The sequence below is a fragment of the Oreochromis aureus genome, linkage group 12 (assembly GCF_013358895.1).
Source record: "Oreochromis aureus strain Israel breed Guangdong linkage group 12, ZZ_aureus, whole genome shotgun sequence".
In the NCBI taxonomy this organism is placed as follows: Eukaryota; Metazoa; Chordata; class Actinopteri; order Cichliformes; family Cichlidae; genus Oreochromis; species Oreochromis aureus.
Window position 1 is genome coordinate 23,017,388 of NC_052953.1, and position 23,449 is coordinate 23,040,836.

General features: G+C 40.4%; 1 protein-coding gene, 1 long non-coding RNA gene and 1 pseudogene across 2 annotated transcripts; 2 read left to right on the plus strand and 1 right to left on the minus strand.

Moving 5' to 3' along the window:
• The first annotated feature begins 221 nt into the window (after positions 1-221).
• Positions 222-13,749, plus strand: LOC120443150 (annotated as a pseudogene).
• Positions 3,375-8,124, minus strand: LOC120443149. Its single transcript, XM_039621168.1, has 2 exons — positions 7,177-8,124; positions 3,375-5,667 (listed from the first exon to the last, which is right to left on the minus strand). The coding sequence occupies exon 2, from the start codon at positions 5,661-5,663 to the stop codon at positions 3,810-3,812; it is 1,854 nt and encodes a 617-aa protein (XP_039477102.1). The 5' UTR covers positions 5,664-5,667; positions 7,177-8,124; the 3' UTR covers positions 3,375-3,809.
• Positions 13,750-18,352: 4,603 nt separating the features above from the next.
• On the plus strand, positions 18,353-20,706 carry LOC120443151. Its single transcript, XR_005615191.1, has 3 exons — positions 18,353-18,943; positions 19,030-19,084; positions 19,541-20,706. It is a non-coding gene; the product is annotated as an uncharacterized LOC120443151 (long non-coding RNA).
• The last annotated feature ends 2,743 nt before the right edge of the window (positions 20,707-23,449 follow it).

Here is a 23,449-nt window from a genome sequence, read left to right on the forward strand (position 1 = left end):
GATTAATACAGATTTTTAAAAAAGAACACATGGTCTATTATTTACACCTAACATATAACTGCAACATTGTTTTTAAAAAAAAGACTTGAAAGGACTTGAAATTCAAAGTGTGCGACTTGGGACTTGACTTGAAAGTTGTCTGTCTTGACTTACGACTTGACTCGGACTTGCTTGACTTTACTTGAGACTTGACTCTGACTTGAGGATAAAGACTTAAGACTTACTTGAGACTTGCAAAACAATGACTTGGTCCCACCTCTGTTAAATAATAGTGATATTTTCAATTTATTGAACACATTTAATTAAATCCAAAGAGCCCTTTCCACATCCTTTCTGAGCATGCGCAGAGAATGAAAAAAATCTTCGCGCATACGCATTCACCTTCTTCATCTACGCCACAGTGTGCTTTGGCCACGTGTCTGGAAAGAGCGATTCATCGTGATTCATCCGTTGGAGTCAAGGTAATTTCTTCGTATTTTTAATAGAATATAATTTAACTAGTACTTTGTGATAATATATGGCGTATATTTTTCCGGTAAATATATGGGCCGTGTGTGTTCTGTAGGTTTTAGCATTTTGTAGCAGTTTGCTAGCATTGGAAACATTCATTTGCATATTCGACGTTACTGCACATTTGAATATTGCCCCATCTGCGTTTAAAATTTCATTCGAACTCCGAATAGCATACTTATTTTATTTGTTTTATTGCAGTATCAAGGTAGGAGAACATTAGCTATCCACTGCTTGCTTTTAAGTGAACTGAAGATTTTATGAGTAAACGCGAACAAGAATTGGGATACATGTGCAGTGGTCGTTGACGAGTCCATACTCATCAGTTTTAGTGATGTGTCGGTCGCGAACGAAATGGAGCCGGATCTTTGACGTGAACAACGCGAGCCGGCTCCTTATCGCGAGCCGTGGGGTTTTTTTTCTTTCTCTCACCCTCTCTCTCTCGCACTTTTTTTCCGCTTCACTCCGCATGCGAGCCTTGTGCTTTATCTGGGATGAGGGGGAAGGGGCGGTAGTTACACTCAGTAGCACAGGAACAGAGCGGGAGGGAGAGAGAGAGAAAGAGCCAAGGACAACAACGTCACATTAGAAAGGTATAGTAATCATCCACAACTATTTTCAGTTGCGGATGATAAAGGATTCAGAAAGTTTATTCATGCAGGCCCACATGACAGAGAATATGCATCTTCTTTTTGTTTTCATATTTTAATTTATATTTAATTGTGTTGTGGTTTGCAGTGTTTTGTGTTGTTTCACTTTAAATTTGTAAAAGGGAAAAGCTGAAAATTTAAATAGTTAAAAGTTGAAATGTGAATAATTGGTTTTTGTATTATATGATTTATTTATTACATTTTATGTGGAGTGAATAAATAAAAGTATATTTACGGTGGCCCCTACAGACAAAGCACGTACAAACTTCAAAACACATACAAACTCTGAAGCACGTACATACTCCAAAACACGTAAAAACTCCAAAACACGTAAAAACTCCATAGCACGTACAAACTCCAAAACACGTAAAAACTCAGAAGCACATAAAAACTCAAAACATGTACAAAAGACAACAGAAGTGCTCCAGGATGCTAGGCGCAGTGTTGATCTTAAGCCACCAACTACCAACGACCGGATTTGGTGTGTGGTAGTAAGAGGTAAATGAACATTTTTTTTAAAAATTATTTGCATATATATGAATGCTTGTGTATAAATACACAAACAATACACATATGCTTTCATGCTTTCAATTGTGTAATTTAAGTGATATAGGTAGCTCTGTTTTGGAAGTTCAGTTCATGCTAGAAATGTGTTTTGGAATTTGTACTGCTTTGTCTCTAGGGGCCACCGCATATATTTATATATAAACATATTTAAATAAAACCACTTTTTTTTTTACATTACATTAGTAATTCCTTTTGTGCATAATTTTATATTATTGTTAATAATAAATTTAAAGCAACAAAACAACCTGAAGAGCCGGTTCGGAGCCGAAAGAGCCGGCTCTTTTTAGTGAGTCGAACCGAAAGAGCCGGTTCTCTAAAAAGAAACGGAAATCCCATCGCTAAACAGTTTCACTGAAGAGAATCACGAACTGCGTAGTTTGCATATCTTCGCGCAGCTAGTCTCAAAGAGACCTCTGAAGGTGACCCCCACTTGCCCCCAAAAATAAAATCAAGTATACTGGGTGGTTAATGCTCTGTTTGTGTCGGTTTGTGCTGATAAAATCATCGTTTGTATCACTATGGTGTCAAAGTGATTACACTTTTATTTCATAGGTTATTCAGAGCTCACCAGTCCCCCCAAGCAACACAAAAACGGCCCAAAATAGGACAAAAAAACATGCCACAAAATGCTCTGCTTGGTTAGTGCTTGTTTGTGCCGGTAAAATTAACATTTGTGCTGCTACGGTTTTCCAGTTATTAATGTTTTATTTTTTCGCGATGACGTCACGGGCGTCGAGCACGCTCCCCGTGATTACGGGCGCGAGTGAGCGTCCGGGTGATGTAGACGTCGTAGGGAACGCTCACTCGCACACGAGCATTTTGTGGCATGTTTTGACCTATTTTGGGCCATTTTCGTGTTGCTTGGGGGGGCTGGTGAACTCTGAATGACCTATTAAATAAAAGTGTAATATCCTTGACACCGTAGCAATACAAACAATGATTTTACCAGCACAAACCGACACAAACGGAGCACTAACCACCTAGTATACTTGATTTTATTTTTGGGGGCAAGGGGGTCACGTTCAGACTCGGCTGCTCTGGTATATAATGGTAAACGTGGTCACAGGAACAGAAGACAATCGATTGGAGATAGAAGGCATGATTTATGAAATGAGTAACAGAAATGTTGGAGCATTTGAAATTTAACTTGTATTATTAATACATTTTTAAAAAAACAGGAGTGTTCTTAAGTTTAGACCATCTCTGTGCTACCCCTTTGCATGTGTCTCACTGTACACGATTTTTTGTGGTTTTCTTTTTCTCAGGTTGCTGCTTGTGGAATTTGGAGCTGTGGAGATTTGAGCTGTGCTCCAAAAGTGCATGTTAAAGGTACAAAATGCTTTCATATTATTTACTTTTTCCTTAATACGCAATTTTACATTTTGAATTCTCTTATTTGGTCTTTTAGGTTATAAATGTGGTGTTGTAAGCTTTGCTCTTTAAGTGTATCTAAAAGGTACCAAATTCTAAAACACTTGAGACTTAAACACTCAATTCCTGGTCTGAGACGCTCATATCCGTGCATTTACAGTCATTGTCTTTGTACTTTCAAAACATGGGGTGGTCTTAGGACTCATCTAAGTCGTGCACATGTTGCTAAGTAGGGTTGCAAAGGGGCGGAAAATTTTCGGTAAATTTCCGAAAAGTTTCCGGTAAATTTCCATGGTAAGTTAAGCTTGGGAATTTTGGAAATATTCCATATTGGAAACTTTCCATGGAAATAATGGGAATTATGGAAATTAATGGGAATTTAGGAGAACTAACTGGGAATATATTATTTCCAAGCATAAATATAAACAGAAATCATAAGAAAACCTCCATGCAAAATGTTTTCAACAGATATTTCAACGGATTTATTTGTAAGTACAGTAGAATAGAACACGTTTCAATAACTTGTTTCATGGATGAATAAAAACAGAAATGTTGATTTCAATATTGCCATCCCCTAACCCCGCTCATTCGAAAATGCCCCCTGTCCAGAAATCTCCACAAAGTCCCATTCAAAAGGTTAAACTTATCCTTCAAAACGTCCCATTAAACATGCAAATCTTCCTTCAAGCAATCCTCTTTTCTCATTTTTGCTCAGTCAATAGACTCTTCCTGGACCTCATCATCATCCAACAACATGTCCACTTCATCAGCATCCAACTCTGAGTCTTCCTCTTCAATGTCACCTTCCAGCCTTGTTGAGGATGGCTCTGTGTCAGGCTCAAAGAGCCATAGGTTTGCCCGAATGCCAACCAGCTTTTCCACTCTCACATTTGTGAGTCTGTTGCGAACCTTTGTGTGGGTGTTCGCAAACAGTGACCAGTTGCGCTCGGAGGCGGCTGATGATGGTGGGATTTGGAGGAGGATGGAGGCTACAGGTGCAAGGGCCTCAGATTCACATAGTCCCTTCCACCAGGTGGCTGCAGATATGTTTTGGTATGACTGCCATATTCCATCCCCTTTCCAAAGGCCTTGCTTTGTTCGATACTTTGCCAAACTGCCTAGAACTTTGCCTTTATCGAGACCCAGGTGGTCAGACATGGCTGTAATGACCGCATAGGCACTGTTGATCTCTTCCCCAGAAAGTATGCCCTTGTCATAATGTTTGGGGTCCAGCATGTATGCTGCTGCTGCATGCACTGGCTTCATGCAGAACTCCCTCCGCTGTTCCAATGACTTGACCACAGCCGTTTCCTCTGCTTTCAGTAGTAGGGAAGTGGGCAGAATTGTCTGGATTTCTTCTTTGAGTTCTGCAAAAAGGCACTGGACATCTGACAAGATGGCACCATCCCCCTCTATCTTCGCTATTGCTGCTGCAATAGGTTTGAGGATTTTCTGACTGCTAGATACTCTTTCCCAGAACACATCATCCAAGATGACCTTCTTGATGTCACTGTCGATGCCTACAGACTGGGATATGGCCATCTCTTGCAGAGACTCCTTTCCTTCCAGAAGGCTGTCAAACATGATAACAACACCACCCCATCGCGTTATGCTGGGAAGCTTCAGTGTAGTACTCTTGTTCTTTTCCTTTTGCTTTGACAGAAATGTAGCGGAAGTTACTTGTTTGCCTTTAACATATTTCAGAACTTGCTTCGCTCTCTTATTCAGAGTGTCCATTGTTTTTAGTGCCATTATGTCTTTTAGGAGAAGATTTAGTGTATGGGCAGCACAGCCAATAGCAGTTATATGAGGGTAGGTCTCCTCCACATGTGCCCAGGCAACCTTCATGTTGGCTGCGTTGTCAGTGACCAGTGCAAAAACCTTATCTGGTCCAAGGTCATTGATGATCACTTTGAGCTCATCTGCAATATATTGGCCTGTGTGTCTGTTTTCCTTTGTGTCTACACTCTTGTAGAACACAGGCTGAGGAGTGGTGATTATGTAGTTAATAATTCCTTGTCCCCTGATATTGGACCATCCATCAGAGATGACTGAAATACAGTCAGCTTGGTCAATGGTCTGTTTCACCTTTGCTTGAACTCGACTGAACTCTTCATCCAGTAGATGAGTAGACAATGCATGTCTGGTTGGGGGAATGTATGCTGGTCGGAGAACATTCAAAAATCTCTTCCAGTACACATTGGATGTCAGCATCAGGGGTGAGCCAGTTGCATAGATTGCACGAGCAAAACACTCATCTGCGTTTTTCTGGCTAGTGTCATCCATAAAATCAAAGAATCCTCTGATGCCAGAGGGACCAGGAGCTGATGAGTGGGTATCTGACTCTGATACAGCTGAAACAGATTCATTTTCCCCTTGAGTGGAACTCCTGGCTGCTGCATGTGTTGGGCCTTGAGGAATTTTTTTGCACTTTGCAATGTGCTGTTGCATTTTTGTGGCATTCTTCACGTACGTCTTATCACAATACTTACACATATATACAGATTTCCCTTGTACATTAGCTGGTGTAAAATGTCTCCACACATCAGATAGCCCACGTGGCATTTTTCTGTAAAATAAAACAAGAGCTTGTAAAAATGCTAATGCAATGCAAGAGATCGTAATAATACAATTGCAATATGATAATAAACAGATATAAATTGTAAGGCTAGCTAAACAACTGGAATGTAGTGATAGGATTTCCGGCTCTTTTGAGAGAACCGGCTCTTTCGGTTCGGCTCACTAAAAAAAGCCGGCTCTTTCAACTCGAACCGGCTCTTCAGGTTGTTTTGTTGCTTAAATTAATTTATTATTAACATTAATATAAAATTATGCACAAAATTAATTACTAATGTAAAAAAGTGGTTTATTTATATATGTTTATATATAAATATATGCGGTGGCCCCTAGAGACAAAACACGTACAAACTCCAAAACACATTTCTAGCATGAACTGAACTTCCAAAACAGAGCTACCTAGCTCACTTAAATTACACAATTGAAAGCATGTGTGTATGGTTTGTGTATTTATACACAACATATTTATATATATTCAAATAATTAAAAAAAAAATAAATGTTTTTTTACCTGTTACTACCACACACCAAATCCGGTCATTGGTACTTGCTGGCTTGTGTAGCCACTATGTAATAAAAGCTCAACACTGCGCCCTAGCATCCTGGAGCACTTCTGTTGTCTTTTGTACGTGTTTTGAGTTTTTATGTGCTTCTGAGTTTTTACGTGTTTTGGAGTTTGTACATGCGTCAGAGTTTGTACGTGCTATGGAGTATTTACATGTTTTGGAGTTTGTACGTGCTTCAGAGTTCGTATGTGTTTTGAAGTTTGTATGTGCTTCAGAGTTTGTACGTGCTATGGAGTTTTTACGTGTTTTGGAGTTTGTATGTGCTTCGGGGTTTGTACATGCTTCAGAGTTTGTACGTGCTTTGGAGTTTTTATGTGCTGTGGAGTTTTTACGTGTTTTGGAGTTTGTACGTGCTTCGGAGTTTGTACATGCTTCAGAGTTTGTACGTGCTTCGGAGTTTTTATGTGTTTCGGAGTTTGTACGTGCTTCGGAGTTTTTATGTGTTTCGGAGTTTGTACGTGCTTCAGAGTTCGTATGTGTTTTGAAGTTTGTATGTGCTTCAGAGTTTGTACGTGCTTCGGAGTTTGTACGTGCTTCGGAGTTTGTACGTGCTTCGGAGTTTGTACGTGCTTCGGAGTTTTTACGTGTTTCGGAGTTTGTACGTGCTTCAGAGTTCGTATGTGTTTTGAAGTTTGTACGTGCTTTGTCTGTAGGGCCACCGTAAATATACTTTTATTTATTCCACATAAAATGTAATAAATAAATCATATAATACAAAAACCAACTATTCACATTTCAACTTTTAACTATTTAAATTTTCAGCTTTTTCCTTTGTGCAACAACACAAAACACTGCAAACCACAACACAATTAAATATAAATTAAAATATGAAAACAAAAAGAAGATGCATATTCTCTTTTATATGGACCTGCATGAATAAACTTTCTGAATCCTTTATCATGTGCAACTGAAAATAGTTGTGGATGATTACTATACCTTTCTAATGTGAAGTTGTTGTCCCTGGCGCTCTTTCTCTGTCTCTCCCTCCTGTTCTGTTCCTGTGCTGCTGAGTGTAACTACGGCCCCTCCCCCCTCATCCCAGGGTAAAGCACAAGGCTCGCGTGTGGAGTAAAGCGGAAAAAAGTGCAAGAGAGAGAGAGGGTGAGAGAAAGAAAAAAAAAAACACGGCTCGCAATGAGGAGCCGACTCGCGTCGTTCACGTCAAAGAACCGGCTCTAAGAGCCATTTCGTTCGCGACCGACCCATCACTACTGGAATCATCTTCAAAACAAAACAGCCAAATGAGAAAGCTAGCATCTTCTTTATGTTATACTAGCTATGGCTTATTTAGCATCTAACAGATGCTAGCATTTTATTTAGCATCTTATCAGATTGCTATCTACCAGATTAATACATTTTATGTGATATTCACAATTTAAACATTTAATGAATATATTTTCCCATAATATCATCAAAACTTACCTCACTTGTTAAGTCCACAGGCTCAAATGTGTGCCTTCAATACTCTTTGTTCTTCAGGCTCAAAAGTGTGGTCCATGTGTACATGTGATGGAGGCATGCACAGTGCCTGTAGGTGGTCTCAATTGCCATGCTGCAAGCATGTGCTCTGTACATGTGATTAAGGAATGGCATGGATATTCAAGTGTAATTGAATTGCATTTGTTTGTTTTTGTCAATATTATGCTAAAATATACTTTGCTCAACTATATTTAAGTTCCCTAAGAAGAGCCAACCTTCAATTTTGAAAATTCCCAGTTTATTCCCATAAATTCCCGTTTATTCCCATGGAAAGTTAACATCTTTGAAAATTCCGGGAATTTTGCAACCCTAGTCACATGTCCTGTTGTGTTTGAGGACACAAATAAAAAAAAAAAAAAAAACAGGTTTTGAAACACAGTGCTGCAAAAGGCCTTTTGTTGGTTATGTAGAGCAAGCAGCTAATGTTATGCGGGAGACACTGTGTGCCAGCCGCTACATCCTGGTGTGTAGTAGCTGTATCACTGCTCTGCTTTGTTGGAGCCAGCCCAAGGTTTCTCTGCTGTTTAAATAAAGGCCAACAGAAAGGAAAGCTGATAGAAGACGCTGGGAAAGTAGTAGAAGTGACATATTGTAAGCGAGATGAAAGAGGAAGAGAAAGCTGTTGATACATGATGTGAAAGGTGGGAGAATTATTGTTTTTCTTTTCTAAATGGCAGCACGAAGGAAGTCAAACTGCGTGAAGGAGGTGGAAAAACCTCAAGAGAAAAGAGAAAGACGCCGGCTTCAGCAGCAGGAGCTCAGGGAGAAAAGAGCTCAGGTACACTGATGATGTTCTTTTTTCTTTTTGCCATAGAGTTGATTACATTGAAGTGAGTATCTATTTGACATGAGAATAATTGTCATGTTGTCTGTCTCTGTCCTTCAAGAGGTGGACACCACCATCCCCAACTATGAGATCATGTACATGATCCGAGATTTCCGAGCCAGTTTAGACTACCGGCCCCTGACCACAGCAGACCTAGTGAAAATTCTTCTTCGCCCCCCGTCCCTCTTCTCAGCTGTTTTTCTTTCCCTGTTTCTTTCTCCCCTTTTCTTTCTCCCAGTAAAGTCTGTCCCGTATTCAGCAAATGAAAATAAAATAAACAATAAAAGGTGAATCAAATAGACCATTACGGCAAGGCTGGGATGGTCAGTTTGGTAAAGTAAATCCGTTGGGCATCTTTCTTTGCCTTTAGACAATAATTCTGATGGCAAAAGAGCCAAACGGGACAGGCAAAAAAAAAAAGAAAAAAAGAAAATTCTTCTTCGCTCCTGATCGGTAAGAATTGACCTTCATCCAAAGTTTAATAAATGTCCTTCTCATTGCACTGCCCAGATTAAAGAGCACAGAATATGCGTTTGTGTGAGGAAATGTCCACTCAACAAAAAAGGTGAGGTCTTTGATGAGTTTCGCCTCATGCTACGTGCTAAGTACTTTTTTATATTGTTGTATTTGAAAGTGTCGCCTCTGCTGTGTTTCAGAGTTGTCCATGAAGGATTTGGATGTGATCACCATTCCCAGTAAGGATGTGGTGATGGTTCATGAACCTAAACAAAAAGTGGACCTGACCCGCTACCTGGAGAACCAGACCTTCCATTTTGACTACGCCTTTGACGACAGCACCACAAACGAGATGGTTTACAGGTTTGTGACCCGAAGCGACATCTGAGCTGTTAGATTTATTCAATTTCGAGTCAGATTCAGATTATGTGATGCAGCACACGATAAGCCAACCAAAGACACAGGCGGAGAATCTCTGCCAAGCAATGGCGCACAATCAAGAACAACCAGACTTTCCAGTATTTGCAGTGTTTGTCTTAGCTTAGTTTTGAGAGATGTTTGCAGACAGCTATGTCTGGGGAAAAAAAAATTGTTGAACGGTTTCTGATGCACAAACTACAAATGAACAAGTCAGTGTTTTGCCACAAATTATCGGCTAGGGGGAGGAAACCCTGGATCAGCGCAGCCACACTCATTGAGTGGTGCGACCTGGCCGCTCGGCCAGCGGAATTGGACCGATATGTGTTGATTGTGATTGTTTTTTGGTTTTTTTTTAAATCATTTAGAAACATACTACAAAAGACTGTTTATCTATTTGCATTGTTACTAAACCAAACTAATTCAAATAATAGCCACAGTTTGACAATTTCAAGTTGCAAATTCATAGATAATAAAAAACTGAAATCTGTTTTTTTACATGTTAATATAATTCCTTTAGTCAGAAGAAAGGTGACTAACAAACAAAATTAGATGAATTAATTGTTAATATTTTATGTATAAATTTGGGGATGGAGTAGCGCATGACTGTGTTTTGTCTTCTCCTGCAGGTTCACAGCTAGACCTCTTGTGGAAACCATTTTTGAGAGAGGCATGGCCACCTGTTTTGCCTACGGACAGACAGGCAGTGGAAAAACACATGTGAGTTACAATTACAGGGAGTGCAGAATTATTAGGCAAATGAGTATTTTGTCCACATCATCCTCTTCATGCATGTTGTCTTACTCCAAGCTGTATAGGCTCGAAAGCCTACTACCAGTTAAGCATATTAGGTGATGTGCATCTCTGTAATGAGAAGGGGTGTGGTCTAATGACATCAACACCCTATATCAGGTGTGCATAATTATTAGGCAACTTCCTTTCCTTTGGCAAAATGGGTCAAAAGAAGGACTTGACAGGCTCAGAAAAGTCAAAAATAGTGAGATATCTTGCAGAGGGATGCAGCAGTCTTAAAATTGCAAAGCTTCTGAAGCGTGATCATCGAAAAATCATTCAAAATAGTCAACAGGGTCACAAGAAGCGTGTGGAAAAACCAAGGCGCAAAATAACTGCCCATGAACTGAGAAAAGTCAAGCGTGCAGCTGCCAAGATGCCACTTGCCACCAGTTTGGCCATATTTCAGAGCTGCAACATCACTGGAGTGCCCAAAAGCACAAAGTGTGCAATACTCAGAGACATGGCCAAGGTAAGAAAGGCTGAAAGACGACCACCACTGAACAAGACACACAAGCTGAAACGTCAAGACTTGGGCCAAGAAATATCTCAAGACTGATTTTTCTAAGGTTTTATGGACTGATGAAATGAGAGTGAGTCTTGATGGGCCAGATGGATGGGCCCGTGGCTGGATTGGTAAAGGGCAGAGAGCTCCAGTCTGACTCAGACGCCAACAAGGTGGAGGTGGAGTACTGGTTTGGGCTGGTATCATCAAAGATGAGCTTGTGGGGCCTTTTCGGGTCGAGGATGGAGTCAAGCTCAACTCCCAGTCCTACTGCCAGTTTCTGGAAGACACCTTCTTACCTTTTGGAAGAAGGTAGCCCTGTGACTACTGGTGGTGGTCAGAGGGCCCGGTGGCGCCAGTGTCCGGCAGCCTCGCCTCTGTCAGTGCGCCCCAGGGTGGCTGTGGCTACAATGTAGCTTGCCATCACCAGTGTGTGAATGTGTGTGTGAATGGGTGGATGACTGGATATGTAAAGCGCTTTGGGGTCCTTAGGGACTAGTAAAGCGCTATATAAATACAGGCCATTTACCATTTCAAGCAGCGGTACAGGAAGAAGTCTGCATCCTTCAAGAAAAATATGATTTTCATGCAGGACAATGCTCCATCACACGCGTCCAAGTACTCCACAGCGTGGCTGGCAAGAAAGGGTATAAAAGAAGAAAAACTAATGACATGGCCTCCTTGTTCACCTGATCTGAACCCCATTGAGAACCTGTGGTCCATCATCAAATGTGAGATTTACAAGGAGGGAAAACGGTACACCTCTCTGAACAGTGTCTGGGAGGCTGTGGTTGCTGCTGCACGCAATGTTGATGGTGAACAGATCAAAACACTGACAGAATCCATGGATGGCAGGCTTTTGAGTGTCCTTGCAAAAAAAGGTGGCTATATTGGTCGCTGATTTGTTTTTGTTTTGTTTTGAATGTCAGAAATGTATATTTGTGAATGTGGAGATGTTATATTGGTTTCACTGGTAAAAATAAATAATTGAAATGGGTATATATTTGTTTTTTGTTAAGTTGCCTAATAATTATGCACAGTAATAGTCACCTGCACACACAGATATCCCCCTAAAATAGCTAAAACTAAAAACAAACTTAAAAACTACTTCCAAAAAACATTCAGCTTTGATATTAATGAGTTTTTTGGGTTCATTGAGAACATGGTTGTTGTTCAATAATAAAATTATTCCTCAAAAATACAACTTGCCTAATAATTCTGCACTCCCTGTAGGTGTTTGACCTGCTGAATCGTAAAGCTAAGCTGAGGGTACTGGAGGATGGGAAACAGCAAGTGCAGGTGGTGGGTGGGGCTGCAGGAGAAGGAGGTCAAGTGCACAGAGGATGTCATGAAACTCATTGAAGTGGGAAACAGCTGCAGGTATGACAGCAGGAACTTTCTCAGGAATCCCGAGACTTTGAGTTCTTGTATTTGATCAGTGATCAGATCAAAACTCTGAAACTCGTTTATTGTCACGCAGACGTCGTCTAGCACAATATTCATGTTCTTTGAGGATGTTTTTCCTTCTCCTAAAGTTATTAATTTCTTGCCCTCGCTGCTGCTGCTTCTTCATCATCTTGATCACCCCCCAAAAGAACATCAGGGCAGACGTCAGCCAACGCTCACTCGTCTTGCAGCCACGCCGTATTCCAGATCATTCTCCGGAGGAAGGGGAAGATGCATGGAAAGTTCTCCCTCATCGATCTTGCGGGCAATGAGAGGGGGGCGGATACATCGAGCGCTGACCGGCAGACTCGTCTGGAGGGAGCAGAGATCAACAAAAGCTTGTTAGCCCTGAAGGTCTGCATGCAGTGAAGGGATAGCTGAGTAGCTGACTCCTAAGTGTTGGCTACCACTTCATTTAGTTTTTTCTGTTGATTTGTAAAATAACAAAGAAATGTCATGTATACTTTTCCATTTGTTTTTTTTATTTTATTTTACCAAGGATGTCTCTCTTGTTGTTTCAGGGGTGTATCAGAGCTCTGGGTCATAACAAGCCCCATACACCATTCAGAGCCAGTAAGCTCACCCAGGTCCTCAGAGACTCCTTTATTGGGGAAAACTCACACACATGCATGGTCAGTCCTCTGTCTTCATAAACAGTCTTTGGCCATGTTATCACATCTCTTCCACAGGTTAATAAATATGAAATAAATCTGAATGACATTGTTACGTCCCCACATGAAAGCTAGGCGAAGAGGGTGGGGGACAGTAACAGTTGGATCCGGGTTGAAATGAAAAGGACGCCAGGCAGGGGTATTTAACACAAAATGAGTCTTTATTATAATCAATTAACTCAATAATCATATGAATAGTAACAACAGAAAGAGACCGCACCGCTGCTTTAATGATAACTCAGACAGATCAACGCAAGGAGAATGGTGACCACTTCAACAAAGAAAACAACTATAAGGCTTCAACAGAAAAAGACACCAACGCTGCTATTAACAATAACCAGGCAGGCCAACCAAAGTAATGGAGGCCGCCGTCACCTAAGCAAAACCACTACTCGGTTAAGAGCTACTCACAAAGAGCCACGCACGGTGGGGCTGGTCACACTCACACAGCAGGCCTTTTCCACACCTAGGCTGGAAACACACACTGACCAGCACAGAGGAAAACCACCAGAAACCTCTCCTACCACTCCACACTGTAGGCAGGACAATCACATACATAACACGCAACGCGGAGACACCAGAGAAAGCCACCCCCCCACATCCAGTCCATCCCCAGCTTATATAACCTCAGAGAGGTGATTGCTGACTGGGCCCAGGTGATAAACGAGGCCAATGAGCAGCAGTTGTGTCCTGGGGAGAGAGAAGAAGCGAGAGAGAGAGACAGAGTGGTGGAGCAAGAAAGGAGGAGGCAGAGAAAAACACCACGCCCACACAAGGGCAGTTTCAGGAGGCCCAGCTAGGGCCGTAACAGACATATTCTGTTTTTTCCTCCAGATTGCAACCATTGCTCCTGGGATGACATCCTGTGAGACAACACTCAACACACTACGCTATAGCAAACAAAAACTATTGTGAGCCGCCTCCCTTATATTGCCTTTGGGCTTTTGGAGCCTTGACCTGACTTTTAAAAAATAATTGGTAAAAAAAGCTCTATGCTGCTGAAAAATGAAAAATAGATATTTGCAAAATTCTGCCTAAATATGTATTTTACCTGGTTAATGCGTGCGGCGGGGGCGTGGTCTGCAGCGCCGCTGCAGGGGAGGCGGACGCACCTGAGCGGCACCCGCAATCACGCCTCGCCGCCTTAAAGTCTGTGCTCTCTGCTGTTGTTGTTGGTGGTGTGTGTCGGGCTGTGAGCTGCGGTTACAGCCGGCTGTATGCGTACAGCAACCGTGTGTGAAAAGTGGTCAATAAAGAGATGCTGAAAAAGCTGCGTTCATGCAAACATCGCCGGGTCTGCCGTGATGTGTTTACAATGGGACTTCTGATCCTGAACCTCTGCTCACAGCGTCTGCTAATCGGTGCTGTGCGAAGTCAGTTTACGCAGGACTGTAAGCTGTCATCTGTCGTCTGTGAGGCGTGAGCAGTGTTTGTCTTTAACATAGTTCACGGTGGAGCTGCTGACATAATGTGGATCCGAAGCAGGGGCGGATCTAGAGAAATTTTCTTAGGGTGGCATGAGGGTGGCAAAGAAATTAAATGGGGTGGCAAAATCAAAGCCTTTTTTTTTCCCCAAACACATATGCAGGTGGTTACGTATGGTTAAAATGATTCAAATGCAGTAAGTATGCACGTTTTTCATATAAATATAGTCTATAACTTAATTATTGTCTGTAGCCCACATAATTACACACTTTAGTTACATAAAACATGTGAGTTTTGATGTTATGTACTGTATAGCCTGTATAATAAATAAATATGTAGCCCAATAAGTATAAAATCCAGAAAGCTACACAACATGGGGCGGTTCATTTACAAACACAAGTCTAACTTAAGTTTCACACTGTTTGTTGTTAGAAAGCAATCACATTGTTACAGCTTAAATTACACAAAATGTCAGAAATCTGCACTGTCATGAACATAAATTTAAACCTAATTTTTCATGATTTGTTGGATGAACCCACTGAGGTCTGAAATACAAGCGGCCATTTTTGACTCCTTTTGAGTTTACGTTTGTATTTCACCCTCAGATTGTTTCATTTTATTTTTTCCTCCTTGCCTTGTTTGGTATCATTCTTTTCAGCTCAACTGAATTTAGTTGTTTTTTTCACTGACATACTGCATTAGTATTACTGATCTGAAATCACACAAAGAACTTAAAATCCTAGTAGTATTTTTTTACTGTTAAAAATAACACAGACATGTTGAGGAAATTTTTATAACTTGAAATGCAAATATAAATTGTACATTTTGTAAACATATACAACTATTTCTCTAAAAATGCAGCCAATACACCTGCCGTTTCTTTCATTTTGTACAACCATTTAAAAATATTACTAAAACTAAAATGAGAGAACAATCAGGTGTCAATAATAAGATGCCCCACAAATGATGTGTGCCAGTAAAAAAAAGGTTGTCCACCAAAAGACAGAAGAGAACAGCACAGGGAGAAACCTGCAGGCCTGACAACAACAGGTGTATCACTCTGCTGGTTTTCTACTTAGTGACAGTGTTTACACTGCAATGTGCCTTAGTGACATTCATTAGTGCCCTCACTGACACACAAAACAAAACACAGACTACACAACAGAACAACTACACAAGACAACACAACACACTAAGTATACACTCCACACTAAACGTCACAAATCTCCCACATCTAAAAACTCTCTCTCACTCTGTCTCTCTCTCACTCGCTCACTCTGTCTCGCTGCCGTTTCCGTCACTCCCAAAACTCTCCCCTCTTCCTAAACAACCAAATAACCAAATCCCACGTGTTGACTTTTTTTTTAAATTGGTTGACATGGTACATTTTTCCACCGATAGGAAAGAGGTGGCTTGTTTTCCTTTCTTTACTGTTTTCGCGCTGTCCTTAGAAAACGCTTAAAACACACACACACAAAAACGTGATGACAGTATTTAGAAAAAAGCATGGCTTATATATATTATCATAACTATGGATTTACTGGCCTGTAATTAAAATTTAAAAACTTTGAAGTCCGAACTTTTAATGTGGGCTGAAATAGACTCAGCGTGGCTGCAGCTTGTTGCTATGTCAGCTTACATCAGTCATATGATTTGGAGGTGCAGCGTGTCTGTGGACCACAGAGGGTTAATAACACTCACCTTCATTCCATTTCCAGAGTGTAACATCCAACCACCTGTGTAAAATCCGAAATTCCCATGGTGTTGTTCAAAATGTGCTCTGGCACAATCATAAGCATCGCTTGCTACTGAAAACAAGAAAAAAAGCGGTCCTGCTATGGGCTGAACCATTTGTTAATGGTGGAGGGGGGGAACACTATGCAATATATTCAGTTTTAGCATTTATATTCACTGTTGACTGTAACTACGCTCAAACTGTTAATGCTATCTTATTTTAATAAACAACACTGTCATATGCAAAACTGGGGTGGCACTTGGGGTGGCAAGGGATCATTTTAGGGTGGCACTTGCCACCCCATGCCACCCTTCTAGATCCGCCCCTGATCCGAAGATCCATAATTGGCCTACCTGGGGTTGAAAGTCTCGATAAATGCACGGCGTTTCGGCGGGAATACCGGCTTCCGCGAGTGTGACGCTTATATTGAGCGAGGAAAAAATAATAGAATATAATTTTATATTTATATTTCAATATCACAATAATCTTCCAATTTAGAACTACAAGTTTAAAAGAACTAACATAAATAAAATACACTTCAGCGAAATACTTCTAATTTATTTGCCCAAACCACGCGGAGCCGCACTATAAGGACTAAAGAGCCGCATGCGGCTCCGGAGCCGCGGGTTGCCGACCCCTGGCCTAGAGGGTCAGGCTTGAATCAGGAAGTGTTTAAGTTTCAAGAGTCCCAAAACAGAGTGATTTTTAACACCCAAGAAAGTAAATAAATAAATAAATTGCACTTTATAAGTTTAGGGAATAACTTGCAAAATGCTGTCTTTAGCTAATCCAATATGGTAACTCTTGCATATGCAAAATTACTATTGCTTTTAATTTGTCAAGTTTAATAGGTATTGTGACAAATTTGGGGGTAATTGTTTCAGGAATCAGGGTTTTGAATAGTGACAGGGTTATCCCACAGCTGCATCTTGTCACTTACAGGAAAGTTGAGCAGAAAAGCCCCTATGATCTTGTTTTAGTTTTACAAGAAAAATAAAATAAAAGCAAATATAGATAAATCTCTGCTGCCAGTAGGAAACAGAAAGCTCCCTGAATAAGCAGTGTGCATCATGCAGGGGGGAAATACACAGGAGCAGGGTTTGGAGGGGATGACATAGCCTTTGTTCCAGCAAAAGCTGGTAATTAGAAAGAAAACACATTGACCTTAAATGCAATAAGGAGGAATCAAAAGTTGACCCTTTGTATTAAAAAAAACAAAACAAAAAACCATGACAAAAGTGATTATGGCTTAGAAGAGGAGAAGTAAACATGAGAAAGTCTGAGATGTAGGAAGTCAGATAAAGGAGCTGAAGAGTGAAGAGTGATTAGACAGGCGGGACAAAGAAAGCTGTGAGTCAGAGGAAAGGAAGCTAAATAGGAGAATTCAAAGAACAGGAGTAAGATAACAAAGATTAACATGAGGTCGAGCTCACAGGCAAAAGAAAAAAGTGGAGCAAATGAAAACAGTTACTAACTAACTGATGTATGCACATACTCGAAACAACGACACTCCTGCTATGAAAAAAAAAAGAAAAAACTCCTTACAGATGAAGGAGCTCACCAACTGAAGGGGAGAAACACAGATCACCAGTGAAAGACACCAGGCCAAGAGCCTGTGGAGAAGAGCAACACTGGTACTGCGAAGGCCTACGTCACTGATGAGGCCTGCACAAAGGTGGAGAGGGGGAGTCAGCTGGATGACGACATCCAATGGCTGGCACGTGTGAAAACCCAGGAACTCCAGAGAGGATCTTCCAAGTTGTTATAGGATTTTTTGATTGTATTCTGCTTTATTGTAGTTAAAAAACCCCTAGTTGTTTAGCTTCATTTAAATCTCCTATTTTACTGTGTTTCATGACAAAGCTTGCATGAGGAAATACCACAGGTGCCTCCACCCTTGCTGAGTTTGCTGAGATAAGCTTGACCGGTTACTATTTTTAACAGTTTGAGAATGTTTCATGCTTATCACCTTGTAAGGAGTTGTTTTACACACAAGGGGTGCCGACCTGACATATTTTAGGAAGGAGCAGTGTATAAATAAAGAGGGAACTGATGTCTCAGTGTGAGTCTCCACTGAGATCACCCATGTATATACATGTTTGAGTTGTGTCTTTCTTTGCCTGCTGAAACAATTCTTTGACACAAGTAAAGATCCACAATGCATGAAACCGAGTCTCCTCGAGTCCAATGAAAGACTGTATCTGCAGAGGGCTGGAAAAGTGTATTAAAACACACTTTTAGTCAGCTGACATAGTCATCAATCTGCTGAGGACTGACAATCGGTGGCCTCTAAGAGCTAACATCATCTGCATCTGGGATGTTCTCTGTGTGGATGTTCCTGGAGAACTCCAAGAGGAATGTGGGCAGTACCATAACAACAAGGAATTTACTGCCAAGAGAAATCTTCAGTACATGGACTGTGACTGATACCAGAGTACCTAACTATCCATGATATCTGCAGTGAACAACATGAAGCAGCTGCATCAGTAATGCTCCCAGCAAACTGATAAGTTTAAAGCCCTGGGTTCCACTCCTTGTGTTACTCTCCCAGTAGAAAAAGAACACACATAATAAGAACTAGGCCACATGAAAGCATTAGATAGGAAATTATTAAAAATATATTCATTACTAACATTCTTACATTAGAATATTATTGAAAAGTTTAATACATAAAGGGTGCAGACATGACTCCCATTGACACTAGAACAGATACACACAGAGCATTAGAACCCCAGTAGGGTATGGGACAGATAAGTAAACTTAGAGAAGTTATTAATCCAGGAATGACACCTTGTGAGCATTGCATTATTGAAGGGATGAGATCTATACATGGGATTTACTAAAAGCTGGGGTACTGATGAAACTCAGGATCCCTGGTAACACGAAATGAGAAGTTTAAACATCTGCTGTTTCTGACCCTGGTACACTGCTCTTGGGTATCCTCCTGACATGTATGTAACTGTGTGGGTGTAAATGTGTACATATGTGTGACTCTGTATGCAGATATGACAAATAATCTGTCTTTTATCTTTTTCAGTGCGGCTACATATAGACCAGTGGCAGCTACCTCTGTTCCTGTATTGAAGCTAATAGTAAGATGCTAGCTCTAAACGTGCAGCACTAAACCATCCATAGTGCTATAATTCAGTGTGTGAGCAATTTGTAGTTCCTTTCAAAAGGAAAAAAAATAAAAATGAATGCAGTGTGGAGGAGAAAGCAGCGAAGGATTCTGTCATAATCTTAACTGCTTTGGCAAAGGGGGGAAACATATAGCTTAGCAGAGCTAAATTGTTAACTCTCCCAAAGAATGAACCAAAAAAAGAAAAACAATTTAGGAGAAAATTACCGGAAATTTTGGAGGGATAGAGGCTAAAGCCTGATCCCCTATAAAAAATGAGCAAACCTCAAATTAGAAAACTGGAGCATAAATTTTCTTTCCTGTGTGTGGCAGGGTCTAGTTGTCTGTGGATTGATATATTTAAATTACTCAAATGCATACTCTAGTAAAAACTGCAGAACTAAATTACTCTATTCTACTTCTATTCTAGTTACAGTGTGCAGAGGTAGTGTTTGAAGCACTGAGGAGGGACATGCAGTCTGACCGGGCACATGGCAACCAAAAGGAAAGAGAAGAACATTTCATTGGTTTGGGGCAAACTGAGAAGATTAAGGTAAGGCAGAGTTGAGTCAGCATGATTAAACCTCTATAGGTGAGTGACTATTGACCTAGTACAGTACAAATTTACAAACTGTTGAAGTAGACCTTTTAACCTGCAATTAGAACTGTTTGTTTTTCAGGCGGTCTCAATGTTCATCATGGCCATCCAGGTGTATTGTAAACATAATACCAATTACATGTATTATTTATGGTCCAAAATTTAGTATCATTCAAGTTAAGGAAAATGGGGTGTGAAGTAATTATCTGCCTCAGAGTCCACTGCCCGGATATGTAACAGGGTACAATTAGGGAATTTTTTCTGATTACTGTCTATAAACTGAAAATCCATGCATGGCTGAGAAAGGTTTTTTATTAGTCTAATACAGCTGTTTTAGCTTTTCAATGGCAATTTTTCTGTCAAAACAAAGGCTGTCATACTATATAGTATTCAACTCAAGGTTGAACAGGCATGAAATAGCAATGCCAGTCATCTAAAGGCACTTTATTATCTAAGGATAAAACAAAAATAAAACATTAAAAAACGATTATTTATCTGACCCACTTTTAGCAAGAAATTTGGAGAAGAGGAACTCCCTTTTTAACAGGAATAAATGCCCAGTAGAACTAGGCACAGGGGGGAGTGGTCATCTGCTGTGACCAGCTGGAGTAAAGAGAAAGAGACAGGGCAAAAAATATGCTGTGTAAGAGAGCCAGAGATTGATAACTAATAACTAATAATAACTCAAAAGAGAGACCTAAAAACTGGAGGCCTGGCTTCCCATTCTACTTTTAAATATTCTAGTAAGCTTAAAGTTTGAGAGTCAAGTGGGGAGATATCTTACTATAGGAGCAGGATGGTGAATTAAAAAACAGATTTAACAAGGAGCCTATGAAGATAAGTCAATAGGAGCATATACTCTGTCATTCTAGTCCCTTTCAGTATTCATGTTGCAACATTTTGATGTAGTTGAATGCTTTTTAAGGAGTTTTTACCACATCCTGATAATAACAAATTACAGTGGGCCAGCCTAGAAGTAATAAATGTATGAATTTGTCTTCCAGCATCACTCTGGGACAGGACTTTAGAGATGTTGCAGAAACTGAAGAAAGCTGTCCTTAAAAAGTGCATATTAGCACATATTGGGCCAAGAAACCTCACAGTGTTAATGGAGACCAAGGTAATGCCATTCAGAGCATTCCTTTAGGTTGACTGACAGGTGTGTGTTGTTTGGCTTCATGGATGAATGAGAGAGAGGGTGTCATCAGCACGGCAGAGGTATGTTGTGTCTTTTGTGGTGTTACCTGAAGGAGGCATGTGTTATGTAAATAGAAATAGATCCTGGTGTGAAACCTTGTGAAGCTCAATGGTTAGTCTTGTGTATGTGGGAGGATTCTTCGAATAATATGTTATGGTCAACAGTATCGAACATAGAGATCAATCCACTGTCAGAGGCCTTAAGAAGATCATTTTTTAACTTTCATCGAAGCTGTTTCTATACTGTGATGTGCTCTGAAACCTGACTGAAACTCTTTAAATAAGGCATTCCTTTGTAGCTATTTTCCAGCTGCTCTTGTGGGGATTTTTAAAGTTGTAGATTGGCCTATAATTGGCTAGGACAGCTGGGTCAAGTGATGTTTTTTGAGTGATGGTTTAATTACTGCCAATATGAAGAACTGTGTGGTCAATGTGGCATTGTCTAACTTAGCTTTGAAAAATCCGATTCTGCGGCTATAGAGGTGTGGGAAGTTTGATCAGCTATATAGCCAGCAACGGCAAGTCTAGGGCTAAAAGCGCTAATGATGAATTGTGAATTGGCAGCCGGTAACAGAGTTAATGTTTATTCAAATTCAGCATATAAATGTGACATGTGCTCAAATAGTGTTTAAGAACAAAGAGGATCTTAGAGAAGCCGACAGATCCCCAATAGTGTACTGTATGAAGAGGCAGTAACTCAGCTAGTAGTCGCCCTAAAGCTCCCTGGTCCTGTGGCTGTCATTAGATGTCTTGATCACCAGAAAACAGACACATTAATAGCTAAATGAAACAACCTTGTAGAGCTTTACTATATACTTCCTAAATTGATAGCTGGGTAAAGATAAATAAAGCGTTCTCTTTATAACAGCATTTGGGAGAAACATTTCAAAGTGCTTCACAAAATAAAGCAATGAATTGGAATTTGCTAAGGAAGAGGTCAACTGGGTACAAATATTAACTTTAGTACTAAGGTGCATGCAGTCGTGAACTAACAAGACTAAAACAACTAACATTGCATGGCATACTCACAAAGGTCCATAGATAAGTCCTCATAAAGGGCCTGTAGAGGTAACTGTGAACACAACTAATGCAGTTTGCAAAGCTATCTTTCTGCAGGTGGAGATGGCATCTGGATAACAGACGGAGATGCAGAGGTCCTGGAGCAGGTGCTGGCGATACGAGTGTGAGGGGACAACGGAGTGAAACAGGCTGCTCCAGACAGCTGAACCATGACCCATCCAGTAGCTGTTGAATCTGCTGCAGAGCCTACAGCCCAAGTGGAGCCATACAGTGCCCAAACCAGCTTCCGAATGATGGATGTGCAAGATCAACTACTACCCATCGCCGACCTTGACTTTAATCAAGAGTAGGACCAAGTCGTCTTGAGTATTCTTAGAAGCTATGTAAGATCCAGCAGTCAAGAAATACCAAGAGAGACTTTTCTCGGACTCATAAATTGCTTGAAATATGGGACTGAAAAAGGGACACAAGTTGAGTAAAGTTTGAAGCTGACTGCCGAGAAATGTCAACCTTGAAGCTAACAAAGGACATTTCAAAGCCCACACTGAGAAGTCTGTTCAGAAAAAGAAGTTGCACCTGACCAAGATGAAATCCAAAATTGGGAATTAATTGTTTAATTGTATTATTTTTAATGTCATATATGGTGTTGTGTAATCCATGTATGTATTATGTGTCTCTACTGATGTGTTTTATGCCTTACTTTCATTTTCCTGTAATTAGGCTGGTTTTTAAGTTTCTTGAGTATTCTGTTAAGGATACTGTGTAGCATGATTTCCAAATGACAAGGAATCAATTTGTCTTAAATTGGTTAACCAAGAGAATTGGAGTCTTGGAAAATGTTATGTTGATAACTATGAGGTTTTTGGTAAAAGGAAGGGCTTATTCATTTGACCAACAACTGTGTGGGATCTTTATACAAATTCTTATATTCTATTTAGAGCTTGCTTTTAAGTATGTTAGCAAAAAAACAGCACACGCATTAGTTTTCACGGTTTTTGTTCTTCTTTAGTCATGGGGTCTTTTTAGGTGGTACCTAAAGGGGGGAATGTGGTGGATTTTTGTATGATATGTATAACTATGTAACTATATATACTATATATCTATATGCACTGAACATATATATTTTAACTTTCATGTAGAGTCTTGAGCACAAGACATTTTGCTTCACCGAGGTTTATTAAGGTGGTACAGTAACAGGGCAGTTAATGTAAGGGGAGAGTTCTCTGAATAATTTGCTCTCCAGTAACTAACCTTCCCGAATACACACTCAGCGTCTTTCATGCAGCACAACTAAAACAGTAACATTGTAACAGAGATCCTGAACACATCACGATAAAATATTATACGATATAATCACACACACACACACACGCACATACTTTGAACTACACTGAAGTGTTTTAAGAACCTATGTAGTTATAAGATTATATATTAATAATTAGGATTAATGTGTGACCTTTGACCACGTTGCGACCTATTGTCAGAAGGCAAAGCAAAGGGTTAACCTCAGGGTGTCCCTTTGGG